General features: G+C 42.1%; 1 protein-coding gene and 1 pseudogene across 4 annotated transcripts in view; one reads left to right on the top strand and one right to left on the bottom strand.

The window, feature by feature from the left end:
* Positions 1–13,286, top strand: part of fat3a (FAT atypical cadherin 3a) — a 179,253-nt gene that overhangs the window by 98,709 nt on the left and 67,258 nt on the right. For all 4 annotated transcript variants that reach the window (XM_085479106.1, XM_085479105.1, XM_085479104.1 and 1 more), the window contains exons 8-11: positions 4,668–4,943; positions 5,353–5,563; positions 5,683–8,411; positions 8,528–9,899. In XM_085479106.1, the coding sequence (XP_085335232.1) occupies positions 4,668–4,943; positions 5,353–5,563; positions 5,683–8,411; positions 8,528–9,899 (4,588 nt within the window). The remainder of the gene's footprint in view (positions 1–4,667; positions 4,944–5,352; positions 5,564–5,682; positions 8,412–8,527; positions 9,900–13,286) is intronic.
* On the bottom strand, positions 2,972–3,792 carry LOC146693279 (uncharacterized; annotated as a pseudogene).

Raw genomic sequence — 13,286 nt, 5'->3', positions numbered from 1 at the left:
ACGATCTGCTAGGGAGTGTGGGGAGCCATAGCCCCGTCCACCAGGGTATGAAGCAGGTATGGAGGAGATCCAGGCCCCAGATATCCAGAGGCCCCAGAGTACAAGGACCCGAGGAGGACCACCAAAGGGGGGGGGGAACCGTGCCACCCTCCTGGGAAGAGCTGAGTAGAGCCCCAAAGGAGAGGTCACCCCGCAGCTACGGAGCAGAGGCCAGAGGGGGTTGCAGTGGCGTGCCCGCGGGCTCTGCCGGCAGCCAGCTGTGCCAGAGAGGACCGAGCTTCAGGCCCAGAGGCCTGAGGGCATCCCACCCCCCGGAAGGAGACCAGCCGGGCCACAGGCACCCGGCCCCGCCAATCGGCCACCAGGAGTGAGCCGGTACATACATGAGCGCCCAGCCCCAGACGACAAGGACCACCAACACACCAACGTCTGAGGGCATCAGCCACCGGCAGGGAGTGTGGTGAGGGAGATAGGCCTCCGTACTTTAGAGGGCCTGAGATGTACCCAGAAAGGTTGTGAATGTTTTAATGCAGTACAGTTGTTATTATTATCACTTGTAAAATCCTCTTTATGTCAGTTAAAATAAATAACATTCATATAAGAAATAGAATTGCCTCGTGTAAACTGTATGTGGTTTTAAATAGGCCTTTATTACTGTACATTAATGTCAGTCATAAGGGTGGTACTGGAAGAGCCATATATTTTATGAGGCGGTACTCATTGTGAAAAGTTTGAGAACCACTGCTTTAATATACACTCAACAAAAATATAAACGCAACACCTTTGTTACTGCTCCCATTCCCCATGGGATGGACGTAGAGACCTAAAATTCATTCCAGATACACAATATAACCATCCCTCCCAAACAGTGGTCACAAATCAGTCCAAATGTGTGGTAGTGGGCACATCTGCTATATTGAGATAATCCATCCCACCTCACAGGTGTGCCACATCAGGATGCTGATCTGACATCATGAGTAGTGCACAGGTGTACCTCAGACTGCCCACAACAAAAGGCCACCTTGGAATGTGCAGTTTTTTGCGCTATTGGAAGTCTGGGGACCCAGAACCGGTCAGTATCTGGTGTGACCACCATTTGCCTCATGCAGTGCAACACATCGTCGCATGGAGTCTATCAGATTGTCAATTGTGGCCTGTGGAATGTTGGTCCACTCCACTTCAATGGCTGTGCGAGGTTGTTGGATATTCGTGGGAACTGGTACACGCTGTCGTAAACGCCGGTCAAGCACATCCCGAACATGCTCAATGGGTGACATGTCCGGTGAGTATGCTGGCCATGCAAGAACTGGGACATTCTCAGCTGCCATCTGCCCTGAACAATGTGAACCATGATTCATCCGTGAAGCGCACACCTCTCCAACGTGCCAGACGCCATCGAATGTGAGCATTTGCCCACACAAGTCTGTTACGGCGACGAGCTGGAGTCAGGTCAAGACCCCGATGAGGACGACGGGCATGCAGTTGAGCGTCCCTGAGACGGTTTCTGACAGTTTGTGCAGAAATTGTTTGGTTGTGCAAACCAATTGTTCCAGCAGCTGTCTGGGTGGCTGGTCTCAGACGATCTTGGAGGTGAACCTGCTGGATGTGGAGGTCCTGGGCTGGTGTGGTTACACGAGGTCTGCGGTTGTGAGGCCGGTTGGATGTGCTGCCATATTCTCTGAAACGCCTGTGGAGACGGCTTATGGTTGAGAAATGAACATTCAATGCACGGGCGACAGATCTGGTTGACATTCCTGCTGTCAGCATGCCAATTGCACGCTCCCTCATTGCTTGTGGCATCTGTGGCATTTTGCTGTGAGACAAAACTGCACATTCCAGGGTGGCCTTTTGTTGTGGGCAGTCTGAGGTACACCTGTGCACTACTCATGATGTCAGATCAGCATCCTGATGTGGCACACCTGTGAGGTGGGATGGATTATCTCAATATAGCAGATGTGCCCACTACCACACATTTGGACTGATTTGTGACCACTGTTTGGGAGGGATGGTTATATTGTGTATCTGGAATGAATTTTAGGTCTCTACGTCCATCCCATGGGGAATGGGAGCAGTAACAAAGGTGTTGCGTTTATATTTTTGTTGAGTGTATATAAATCGCTTTTGGGTAATCTCAGTCTCTTACTGAACGTGCTCCTGTCTCAGAAAATAGAGACGACTCTGGCCCGTCCTGTATAGTGCAGTGGTGTTTTTAACCCAGTCCAGTTTATTGTGTTTATCTATGTGTACTCCGAGGTATTTATAGTGATGTCCACATCAACCATCTGGATTGACACAGGGGACAAGGCCCAGTACTCAGTCTCATGACCTCCACTGATGCATCCTGAAAGACAAAACAGATGGAGGTTCACAAACAAATATACAAATTGCCTATGTCTGAGGCAAGCCACAGCCCTAGCCCACCCAAACTAGCTTAACTGCTCCCTCTTCTGAGTTCGCGCTTGTGGGAGGAAGCCGGAGTACCCACGCAAACATGGGGAGAACATGCAAACTCCACACAAACTCCACACATGCAAACTCGTGAGTAAAGAAGGAAAAAAAATACTAATGAACCAGTGACAAACTGAACATCATCAAAAACACAAAGAATCAGTGTAGCCACCGTGCTGCCCAGGCTGAATTATCAATTGGCTGTTTTTAAGGAAAAGTAATGCACCATCAGGCTACATTTTGGGAGTTTGCTGCTGCTGATGGTTCAATGAAAATGACAAAAAGTGAGGGGAAAAGTGGGCAGCCTTGTCTGGTGCCTTTCTTTGGATTGAAGCTTTGGGATGTTACATAATTTGGCCTAACAGATGCATCCGGAGAGCTGTACAGTATTTTGACTCAATTTATGAAGAATGAGCCAAATCCAAATTTGCTTTAAACTGCTAAAAAATTTTCCAATTTACCCAGTCAAATTCTCTGCGTCTAAAGAGACAACTTTCGAATTTGTAGTTGGAGCGATAATCTATTACATTACATCTATTACATTAATTAGTCTGCTTTTAGTGACCTCCAATTGACGTAACCGGGTGTCATTACTGCCTACTTGAATTATAATTTTACTGAATTTATGTTTACCCTTAGCCAGCAGATTTAAATTTCCCTCAGTGTCGCCTCTTCTGGCACCTGGAAGACAATTAACTATGGTTGGTGGTGTCTCTAGCTTCACATGTCTAAGAACAGACAGGAGTGTTGCCAAGTGGGGAAAAGCAGTTAAACACATGAACAGGTTGGTGGTGTACCATGGGCTTCTGTTTAGGACTGCGCTTCCTCCTCACCGTCACCCAGCCATCCTGTTTTCCCAGCTACTGGGGACAATCTGCTGGGAGACAGCTGGCAGGAGCCACGCTACCTTCGGCTGCACTGGCTACAGGGGCCTGGCTAAGCTACAGGTTTTTCAAGGGTGCGAATTTGAGTCTTCAATTTATTGATCCTGACCTCCAGAGCTGCAAATAGGCTACATTTATTACAAGCATCATTAGTGCTAAAGAAGACCGAGATGTAACTCCCCTCCCTACCGCTCCCTGCAGGCCATTGCTGCCTCCCCCTGGAAGTGGGTACTTGGTGATTCTTGGGGCTGCTCACGGTGGCTTGGGAGATGGCCTGCTGGGGCCCCTGTTCTTAGTTTTTGCCAGGATTGGCAAGCTTCTGACATGGTCAGCTGCCAAGAGGCCATTCATGTGAAAAGAGAAAGACCATCTCTAAATCAAGGAGGGGGCCTAAGTGTACCTCTTTCACTATCATACAATGCTGTGAGCTATTCCCCAACTCTTTGTAAATAGTACTCATGGTCATTGATCAATGGTCATGACAATTTGCATATTAACAATCATGAAACTGTCCTCATGACCCATTGTTAATCAGTGGTGCTAGGTTTGGTTATTATGCGAATGTACTGTTTATAAGGCTGAGGAAACCTGCAGTCAGCTGAGATTGAAAAAATCACTTAAAAGAGTAATGAAACATTTCTCCTACTTATTTCTCCTATGTCCAGGTGAACAGAGTCAGCTTTCTGTGATTTCCTTACCTGGGTGATTGAGCATGCATCAAGACATTTTTTGATGTTTTTCAGGAAATAAGACCAGTTTAAATTGTTCATCTCCTCAAGTTTTTACTAACAATTACTTTGGTTGATTACTGCTGATTGCTGCTCATTTGAGCAAAGCACATATGCCTCCGTACTTTAGAGGGCCTGAGATGTACCCAGAGAGGTTTTGAATGTTTTAATGCAGTACAGTTGTTATTATTATCACTTGTAAAATCCTCTTTATGTCAGTTAAAATAAATAACATTCATATAAGAAATAAAATTGCCTCGTGTAAACTGTATGTCATGCACCATGTCTGCTTAGTCTGCTAGTCATGCGTGCATCATGCACGCACACATAATGCCATTATATTTGGAGATAATTTAAGGGAAAAATTGTGTGCTTAAGATTCAACTCAAAAACCACTAATATGCAGCTTTCAAAAATTCTGTTGTGGAGGGTGGTGTGTTTCAAAAAACAATTTTGAACTGACAAGCTTTAGTTTAGTTGCAAAATCTTTAATTCTGAGTTATATAACTCTGAAGACGTCATTAAGATGAACAGTTTATATCTATAATTTTAAAGTGTGTTCTTTCTTTCTTTCCTTTTTCTCTTTTTAATGTCCCTCATGTTCCAGATTCACATTACTGTTATGGACAGCAATGACAATGCTCCCATCTTCTTCCAACCAACTTATGATGTCGTTGTTTCTGAAGATACACCACCTGACACTGAAGTGGTCCAGGTTCAGGCATCTGACCGTGATAAGCATCAACAGTTGACCTACTCTCTGCAGAGTTCCATAGACCCAAACACCATGGGTCTGTTCCGCATTCATCCCACCCAGGGCACTATCTACACTACTCAGAGGCTTGACCATGAGGCCTGTTCACGACACATTCTCACTGTGACTGTAAGATATACTTTAATCTATGAGTTATTTTTGGTCTAAAAGTCTGTATCATAGAATTGTATTCATCATACAGATAGTTTTCCTGTTTTAATTATGCAAGCACACAGTAATCCTCTGTTTGGGCTGGACTACCTTTTGGTGACATCAGCAGACTAATTACATGGTTTACAAATTACACCATTCAGTAAACCAGTATCCACATCTCACTGCATCATTAGAAGTTACATATCTAATTTTTAAACTACTACATAACACGGGAGAAATATGTGTGGTTAAGGAAAGTGAGGGAGTAACAGTTCTAGTCTAATGGCTTGTTTTTGTAGACATTATTTTGACCTTATCATATATCTTCATCCTATATATATCATTAAAGAAAATATTTAGGTTTGTTTAATCATTTTCTCCACAGGTAAAGGATCAAGAATTCCCATACAGAAAAGATTTGGTCCGTGTACTAATAGAAGTGGAAGATGTAAATGACCACGTACCAATTTTTACCAGTGCTCTGTATGAAGGCTCAGTATATGAGTCAGCAGCAGTGGGATCAGCTGTAGTCCAGGTAACTGCCCTAGACAAAGATAAAGGCGAGAATGCAGAGCTACACTACTCTATTGAAGCAGGTACGCTATGGCAACTGAGTACTTGCTCCTACATATGTACATGGTTGGAATGTTAATTTGATATTTTGACTATTATTGGGTTTTTTTGTTTTTTTTTTTGTTTTTTTTCTCTTCAACAGGCAACAGTGGAAATACATTCCAAGTTGAGCCAGTTTTGGGTGTCATCACTGTTGCGCATGAGCTGGACCTATCCAGCATAGGCCATTATATTCTCACTGTCAGAGTAATTGACAGTGGCTCCCCCCCACTTTCCACTACCACAATAGTGCGGATTGCTGTCACTCTATCTGATAATGCTGGTCCAAAGTTCCCTCAACCTGAGTATCAGACTGAAATCATGGAGAATGCATTGGTTGGGACCTCTGTCAGTACAGTCAGTGCTGTCAGCCAGTCCACCCTCAATTATGACATCAAGCAGGGCAATACCAATCATGTTTTTCAGATAAATCAATATAGTGGAGTGATTACTACTCAAAAATCGCTTGACTATGAGACTACAACTTCTTACACACTGATAGTCCAGGCTATTAACATGGCTGGCATGGCCTCCAATGCTACTCTGTTAATCCAGGTAGTGGATGATAATGACAACCCACCAGTGTTCCAGGAGCTTCACTACCATGGGAGTATTAGTGAGGCAGCACCAATTAACAGTGTAGTCTTAAACTTAGATGGTTCACCTCTAGTAATAAAAGCCACTGATGCTGACCGTAACCAAAATGCACTGCTGGTATACCAGATTATTGAAGACACAGCAAAAATGTTCTTCACCGTGGACTCAGGAACTGGCTCCATCAGAACTATTGCTAATTTAGATTATGAAACCTTTACTATCTTTCATTTCCACGTACATGTGAGAGACAACGGAACGCCACAGTTGACAGCAGAAAGTCCAACTGAGGTCACAATACAAGTGATTGACACAAATGATTCCCCACCTCGCTTCACCCAGAGTTCTTATGAAACAGTCCTGTTACTCCCCACTTATGTTGGAGTTGAAGCACTTCAGGTTTCAGCTGCAGACCCTGACAAAAACATCACTACAGAGCTTATATACTCTCTGACTGATGGAGAACTGCAGCACTTTGCCATCAAACCTTCAAGTGGAATTATTGTAGTCAAAAACAACAACTTTTCCAAAGAGCGTTTCCGCTTCAGTGTCAGAGTTTCAGATGGTAAATTCTCTAGCATGGCTTTGGTGACTATAGTTGTCAGAGAAGCTCTAGACTCTGGTCTCAGCTTCACCCACAGTATTTACTCTTCATCTATTAAAGAGAATATATTGAATATCACAAAGGTAGCTGTGGTCAATGCTATTGGAAACCGTCTGAATGAACCACTAAAGTACAACTTGTTGAATGCTGGTACACATTTCAAAATTCGCCCAACATCTGGAGTCATCGAGACCACAGGTATAGCATTTGACCGTGAAGAGCAAGAGTTCTATGAACTGGTGGTTGAGGCAAGAAAGGAGCATGACCCTCTCCATGTGGCTAGAGTCATAGTTAGAGTCCAAGTTGAAGACATAAATGATAATACCCCTGTGTTTGTTGGACTTCCTTATTATGCAGCTGTTCAAGTAGAAGCTGAACCAGGATCACCCATTTTCAGGGTCATGGCAGTAGATGGTGACAAAGGAATTAATGGGCAAGTATCTTACTATCTCAAAGATGACCATGGTCATTTTGAAATCAACAGGCAGACAGGTAGTCTCAGCCTCAAGAGGTCTTTTGAGTCTGATTTGTCCAATGTGGAATACCGAATGGTGATATATGCCAGAGACAGTGGTTATCCACCCCTTTCATCTACAATAGAGTTTCCCATCACTGTAGTCAACAAAGCCATGCCTGTTTTTGCCAAATCATTTTATACTGTTGCTGTGAATGAGGATGTAGCTGTGCACACACCTATCCTTGGCATCAATGCCTCAAGCCCTGAAGGACAAAGCATCATCTACACAATTGTTGATGGAGATCCATCCCTACAGTTTGACATTGGTTTTGATACCGGAGTCATAAGTGTCATCCATGCTTTGGATTTTGAGGCAACATCATCTTACCACCTGACTGTTAGAGCCACAGACTATCTTACTGGTGCCCATGCTGAGGTTGATGTAGATGTGTTTGTCCAGGATGTCAACGATAATCCACCTATCTTCCAGAAAATGACCTACAGGGTAGTTTTATCTGAAACAGCCATGATTGGAACGCCAGCACTCCAAGTAGTTGCCACAGACAAAGATTCAGAGAAAAACAATGTTGTCCGCTACCAGATCTTCTCGAATTCACGTAATAATACAGAGTACTTTCATATTGACAGTAGCAGTGGATTAATCCTGACAGCTCGTATGCTAGACCATGAACTACTCCAAAAATATGACTTTATTGTCAGGGCAACTGATAATGGTTTTCCACCACTGAGTAGCGAAGTGTCTGTGACAGTCATGTTGAATGACATAAATGACAATCCTCCAGTTTTCAACCAGCTGCTCTATGAGGCATATGTGAATGAGTTGGCAACAAGGGGTCACTTTATAACCTGTGTCCAGGCATCTGATGCAGACAGCTCAGATTTTGACAAGTTGGAGTACAGTATTTTATCAGGAAATGAAAAAAGGAATTTTGCAATAGAAAAAAAGACAGGGATAATCACACTGTCCAGCCACCGTAAGCAAAGAATGGAGCCTGCCTATAGTCTCAATGTTTCAGTATCTGATGGGGTGTTCACCAGCACTGCACAGGTTCATGTAAAAGTGTGGAGGGCCAATCTGCATAGTCCAGTGTTTGGACAGAATATGTATGAGGCGGAGCTAAGAGAGAATGCTGCTGTGGGAACCAAAGTTATACAGGTAGGTGCAGTAAGGATTCATTAAATTATACATTAAAAAGAAATAACATTAAGTATATTAAGTAGCTATAAAGTATTTTTCTGAATTGATAAGGGTGATCAAAATTTTCATTTCAGGTCAAGGCAACAGATGCAGACCCAGGAGAGTTTGGGCTCATAACTTATTCCTTTGTGAATGATGTTGGTAAGGACAAGTTTAGCATCGATGCAAATGGTCAGATCTACACCACAGAAAAACTTGATCGTGAGGATCCAGCTAACAAAGACATTGTTCTCACAGTGGCGGCCCAAGATTTAGGTGGACAAGTCTCTTACTGTACAGTACAAGTTACTCTATTGGACGATAATGATAATGCACCTTGTTTCCGTGCCACAGAGTATCGAGCTTCAGTGAAATCTGATGTGGCTCAAGGTTTTTTGGTGACACAGATTCAGGCCCATGATCCTGATCATGACATTAATGCTAAAGTGACATATTCACTTTACAGTGAGGCAAATGTACCAGTGGTAGACATTTTGGAGATAGACCCGGACAATGGATGGATGGTGACTAAAGGCAGTTTCAGCCATTTCAGAAATTCTGTATTATCTTTCTTTGTGAAGGCTGTTGATGGAGGAAATCCAGTCAGACACTCTCTAGTATCTGTCTATATCCACGTTCTTTCTCCAGAGACTTTTATTCCATCCTTTAGCCAATATCATTATTTATTCAATACACCAGAGAACACTCTTATTGGTTCAGTCATAGGAACAGTTCACCTCAACGCTCCTCTTGAATTTACATCACTCTCTACTACTTTTGCCCTGGTTAATGGAGAGGCTGGTGAAAACAACCACGATGGTGTGTTTGTGGTGGAAAAGCATACTGGAGTGATCAAACTTGATAAGCCTTTGGACTACGAGGTGATCAAAGGATACTACTTCAAAGTCACTGCCACGGCACAACAGGCTAAGCTTGATTCAGTGAGTTGTGTTGAAGTTGAAGTCAAGGTATTGGATTTGAATGACAACAAACCAGCTTTTGAGGCCAACTCATATGATACCACCATTATGGAAGGAATGCCAGTTGGAACCAGAATCATTCAAGTTCAAGCAAGAGACCCAGATTCTGGAGCAAATGGCCAGGTAACATATAAACTTGGTTCATTAATCCAGTTAAAAGAGGATTCAGACACACTGGTCAGCACTTTTAGCATTGACAGCAATACTGGTTGGATCACTACACGCAAAGACCTGGATCATGAAACTAGCCCCTCGTACACTTTTACAGTGGTGGCCTCAGACCTTGGGGAGACCCTGACTCTTTCCAGTACAACCACTGTCACAGTTTCATTGTCAGACATCAATGACAACCCTCCCAGGTTCATGGAGAACCACATCTTTGGTTCTGTTCAGGAGAGTGACCGCCCAGGAGAGGTTGTGGCTGTGCTGATAACTAGAGATGATGATAGCTCTGCCTTCAACCGTCAAGTCAGCTATCACATCACTGGTAAGTCCCAAGGCAAATATTTTTTACTGCATTGTTAAGGAATAACAGATTAATCTTGATGGTTAAAAACTTAAATACATCTATTAATTAAATCAACAATTGACGTTAGGTAATTCAATTCAGAGCACTTTGTTTTTATAGCGCCAAATCACAACAGCAGTTGTCACTAAGTATTTTACACTGTCAGGTGTAAATAACATACAGAGAAACCTGCAACAATCAAGCGATCTCTCCAGCCTCTTTTTGAGCAAAAACTTAAGTAAAATGTATTTATATAGCACTTTTTACCGAAAAAAATCACAAAGTGTTTCACAGTAAAATAAATAAATAAATAATAAGAATGTAAAATAAATAAATAAACAAAATTTAAAACAAAATGCAAAACAACAACAATGAAGAGAAGCAAAAACTGGAGTGATATTGATTTTCATTTCACTGATCAAAAGATAGTAGACTCTTACTGTGGGATTCAGGAAACAAATACCATCTTTCAATGTTTCTTGAAGTCAGCCTGGGATATTCTTTGTATGAATAAGGTCCAAATCTGCAGATCAAATGTAAAATATTCATAAATGACTATAGAGTATGGATAATGATTGCTCTCCAAGTGCATGTCTGATTAAACATAGTGATTTGGCTGATCAACAGGCAGTGAGCTACAGGAAAAAAACAACATACTATAATTAGATACATTTAAAATTCATTAAATCGCCTTAACCATAAATCTTTATAGAATATGCAATTGAGTTATTATTACTTTCCGTAATTTTTGCCAATTTTGATAAATGAAATAGAATTTCCTTTATATAGCGCCAAATCACAAGAACTGTTCCCTAAAGATCCTTTATATTGTAAGGTAAAGAACCCTAAAATAATACAGTGAAAACCCCAACAACGACCCATAATACCATAAGGCAGAGCCTTTGGCTTATGGGCCCTTCTTCTGTGTAAGACGCACCAGTTTTGATTCAGGAAATGGACACCTTGTCGACTTTAAAGACTAGGTTTAAAAATTGGTGTGATTGTAGCCCAGGAGGATGGAGCAAGTCATTTACTAATTGGAAGTTTGGTGGTTCGATTCCTGGATGCTTCAGTGTGCATACCAAATATCCTTGAGCCAGATACTAACCCCTGTAATGCATGCACTGGAGTGTGAATGTGTGTAAATGTTAGAAAACACTATTTTCTGACATTTAGAAAATAGTTTGTATAAAGCCTTTTTGAGTGCTGAGGTAGAGCAGAAAATCGTTATATAAAAACCAGTCCATTACCAAAACTTCCCTTTTGCTAAACAATGTAGTTTGAACTGGATCTGGTGACACCGAATCTTTCCTTTGTTACACTGCAATAGGCTTAGGCTTCCCATGAGTCACTATGTCATGATGCAGTATTTCTTCCTCAATCACCTTATTCACTCTGTGATTGTATGTAATTTCTGCATCATCATGTAATTTCAAATGCAACATTCAACTTCAAAACTTTAGAGTCAGCTCCTTAACTGCTTGTATCTGTTCATTGTCTAGTTCAGTCTGTTGTCGTTGTGGACTTGTACTCTTATGTACACCACACTGACATTCTGTCTCAGGATAGTCATGGACCATCTAGTTGTACTCTTTCGGAGGTTGGTCTTTCTCTGGTCTTATACCCATTCAAAAGCAGATGATATATCTCTGACCATTCCACAAAATCTTCTACTAATACTCTCCTCCTGCATATCACACATATTTTCAACCTACTGCATAATCATCTGAATATTTCTGTAGAGGAGGTCCTGGAGGTGTACTGAAAGTCTGAAGTGTAATAAGTGAACAGGAATTGAAACAGTGCAGCCCTTTCTGGAGCTCCAGTACTATAAATCACAATGTCAGCTAGAGCACTGCCAAATCTTACATACTTTATACTGGATGTGATTACTGACATTTCCTGTGTTTTCTCCCTGAGTGACACTGGTTAGATTGTGTTGAAAAGCTTTTGTAACCCACATCAACTACACTGTCACATCCAACCATTACAATAAAATATATATGGAAGCTTCATAAGGGCAACTGTGGGTCATGTGATAGAGAGGGTTATCTACCAATGGTGGAATCCACACACTCAAGTAACCTCGGGCAAGATACTGAGCCCATTGCCTCTACTTGGCATATGAGCACAAGAAAGTATGCGTTTAGGTAGAGCTGGGCGATAGAACGATAACGATATGTATCGCGATATAACTTTTACTCGATAGAGAAATTAAGCTATCGCGATAGACCTCGCCGCTCTTGTCCTCTTAAAAAAAAAAAAAAAAAAAAGGTCAGCCAATCCAAACTAAGTAGCGCAGAGCCGAACCAATCACAGCCGCAGCGTCACGTCGCGTGACTTGTTACGTACAGCACAAGTGCCAAGCCGCACGTGTGTTTGTTTGGGAAGCAGCCAGCGGGTAATGGAGCCAGCGCGTAATGGAGGAAATGAGTGTGCCGACTAGAAAAATCAACCGAGCGTGACCGAAGAGAAAACAGATGATGGTTCCAATGCCGGAGAGATTGTTGAACGGAAGAGCCATAGAAGCTCCGTAGTGTGAAGGTATTTCGGCTATTTCAAGTCTGACAAAAAACAGAGTAGCGTGCACTGTAAATTGTGCCGAAAGCAAGTCTGGAAATACAATAAACTGGTGCATGCGTCACACTGTGCGCCACGTTATTGTTTCGGTGAAATGAATTTCTACAATACTGTTACTGTTAATTCTACTCTCTGCAGTGTTTAAATGCTTACATATACACACAGTTACTGTCCGTCCACACATACGACTCGGTTCTGCTTCTATGCCCCAGCTTTGTTTACTTTTTCCCACCGAGGCTTCTAGACTTCTGATTGGCCAACATTTCTGCACGGTTAGGAATCTAGCGCCACCTGCTGCTTTGGCATGTTCCTAGCAGCGTTTTTCTTCATTTCTGCCTTTATGTGTGGACGGGATTATTTTTTAAAACGAAAACGGAAAATCTCCGTTTTCAAAAATACCCGTGTACGTGTGGACGTAGCCTCAGTGTCTGACTGGAAGTGCTAATTTGTCATTCGGCTTTTGTCAGACTAAAGTAACTGTTAAAACTGTTTGAAAAGCTCAGCTATACAACAAGGAGAGATTGAGAATTTCCTTTTAGTTCTCAGTTTATTTGATATTGACAAAAGTTAGTCAGTTTTGTCTGTTCTTCTGTAAAACAAACTAAGATTTATTTTTAGAATTAATATTTTGTTTCTAAGTGGAATTGACAAATTAGTCTGTTTCGTTTGTTCTATTTTGAAACTTAGACGCTTTAGCGGCTGCCTTTTGTGTAGTTTGCAATATTTGCCTTTATTTATCTGAAAAAGTCTCATGTTCCTTAAGTACATCTACCCTGTTGAACTTAT

This window comes from Copadichromis virginalis, linkage group LG14 (assembly GCF_057382275.1).
Source record: "Copadichromis virginalis isolate Kocher_CV1m ecotype Utaka linkage group LG14, C_Virginalis_male_GT1.1, whole genome shotgun sequence".
NCBI classification, from domain to species: domain Eukaryota; kingdom Metazoa; phylum Chordata; class Actinopteri; order Cichliformes; family Cichlidae; genus Copadichromis; species Copadichromis virginalis.
Note: the sequence above shows the minus strand (reverse complement) of the source record. Positions and strands in the feature narration are given on the sequence as shown.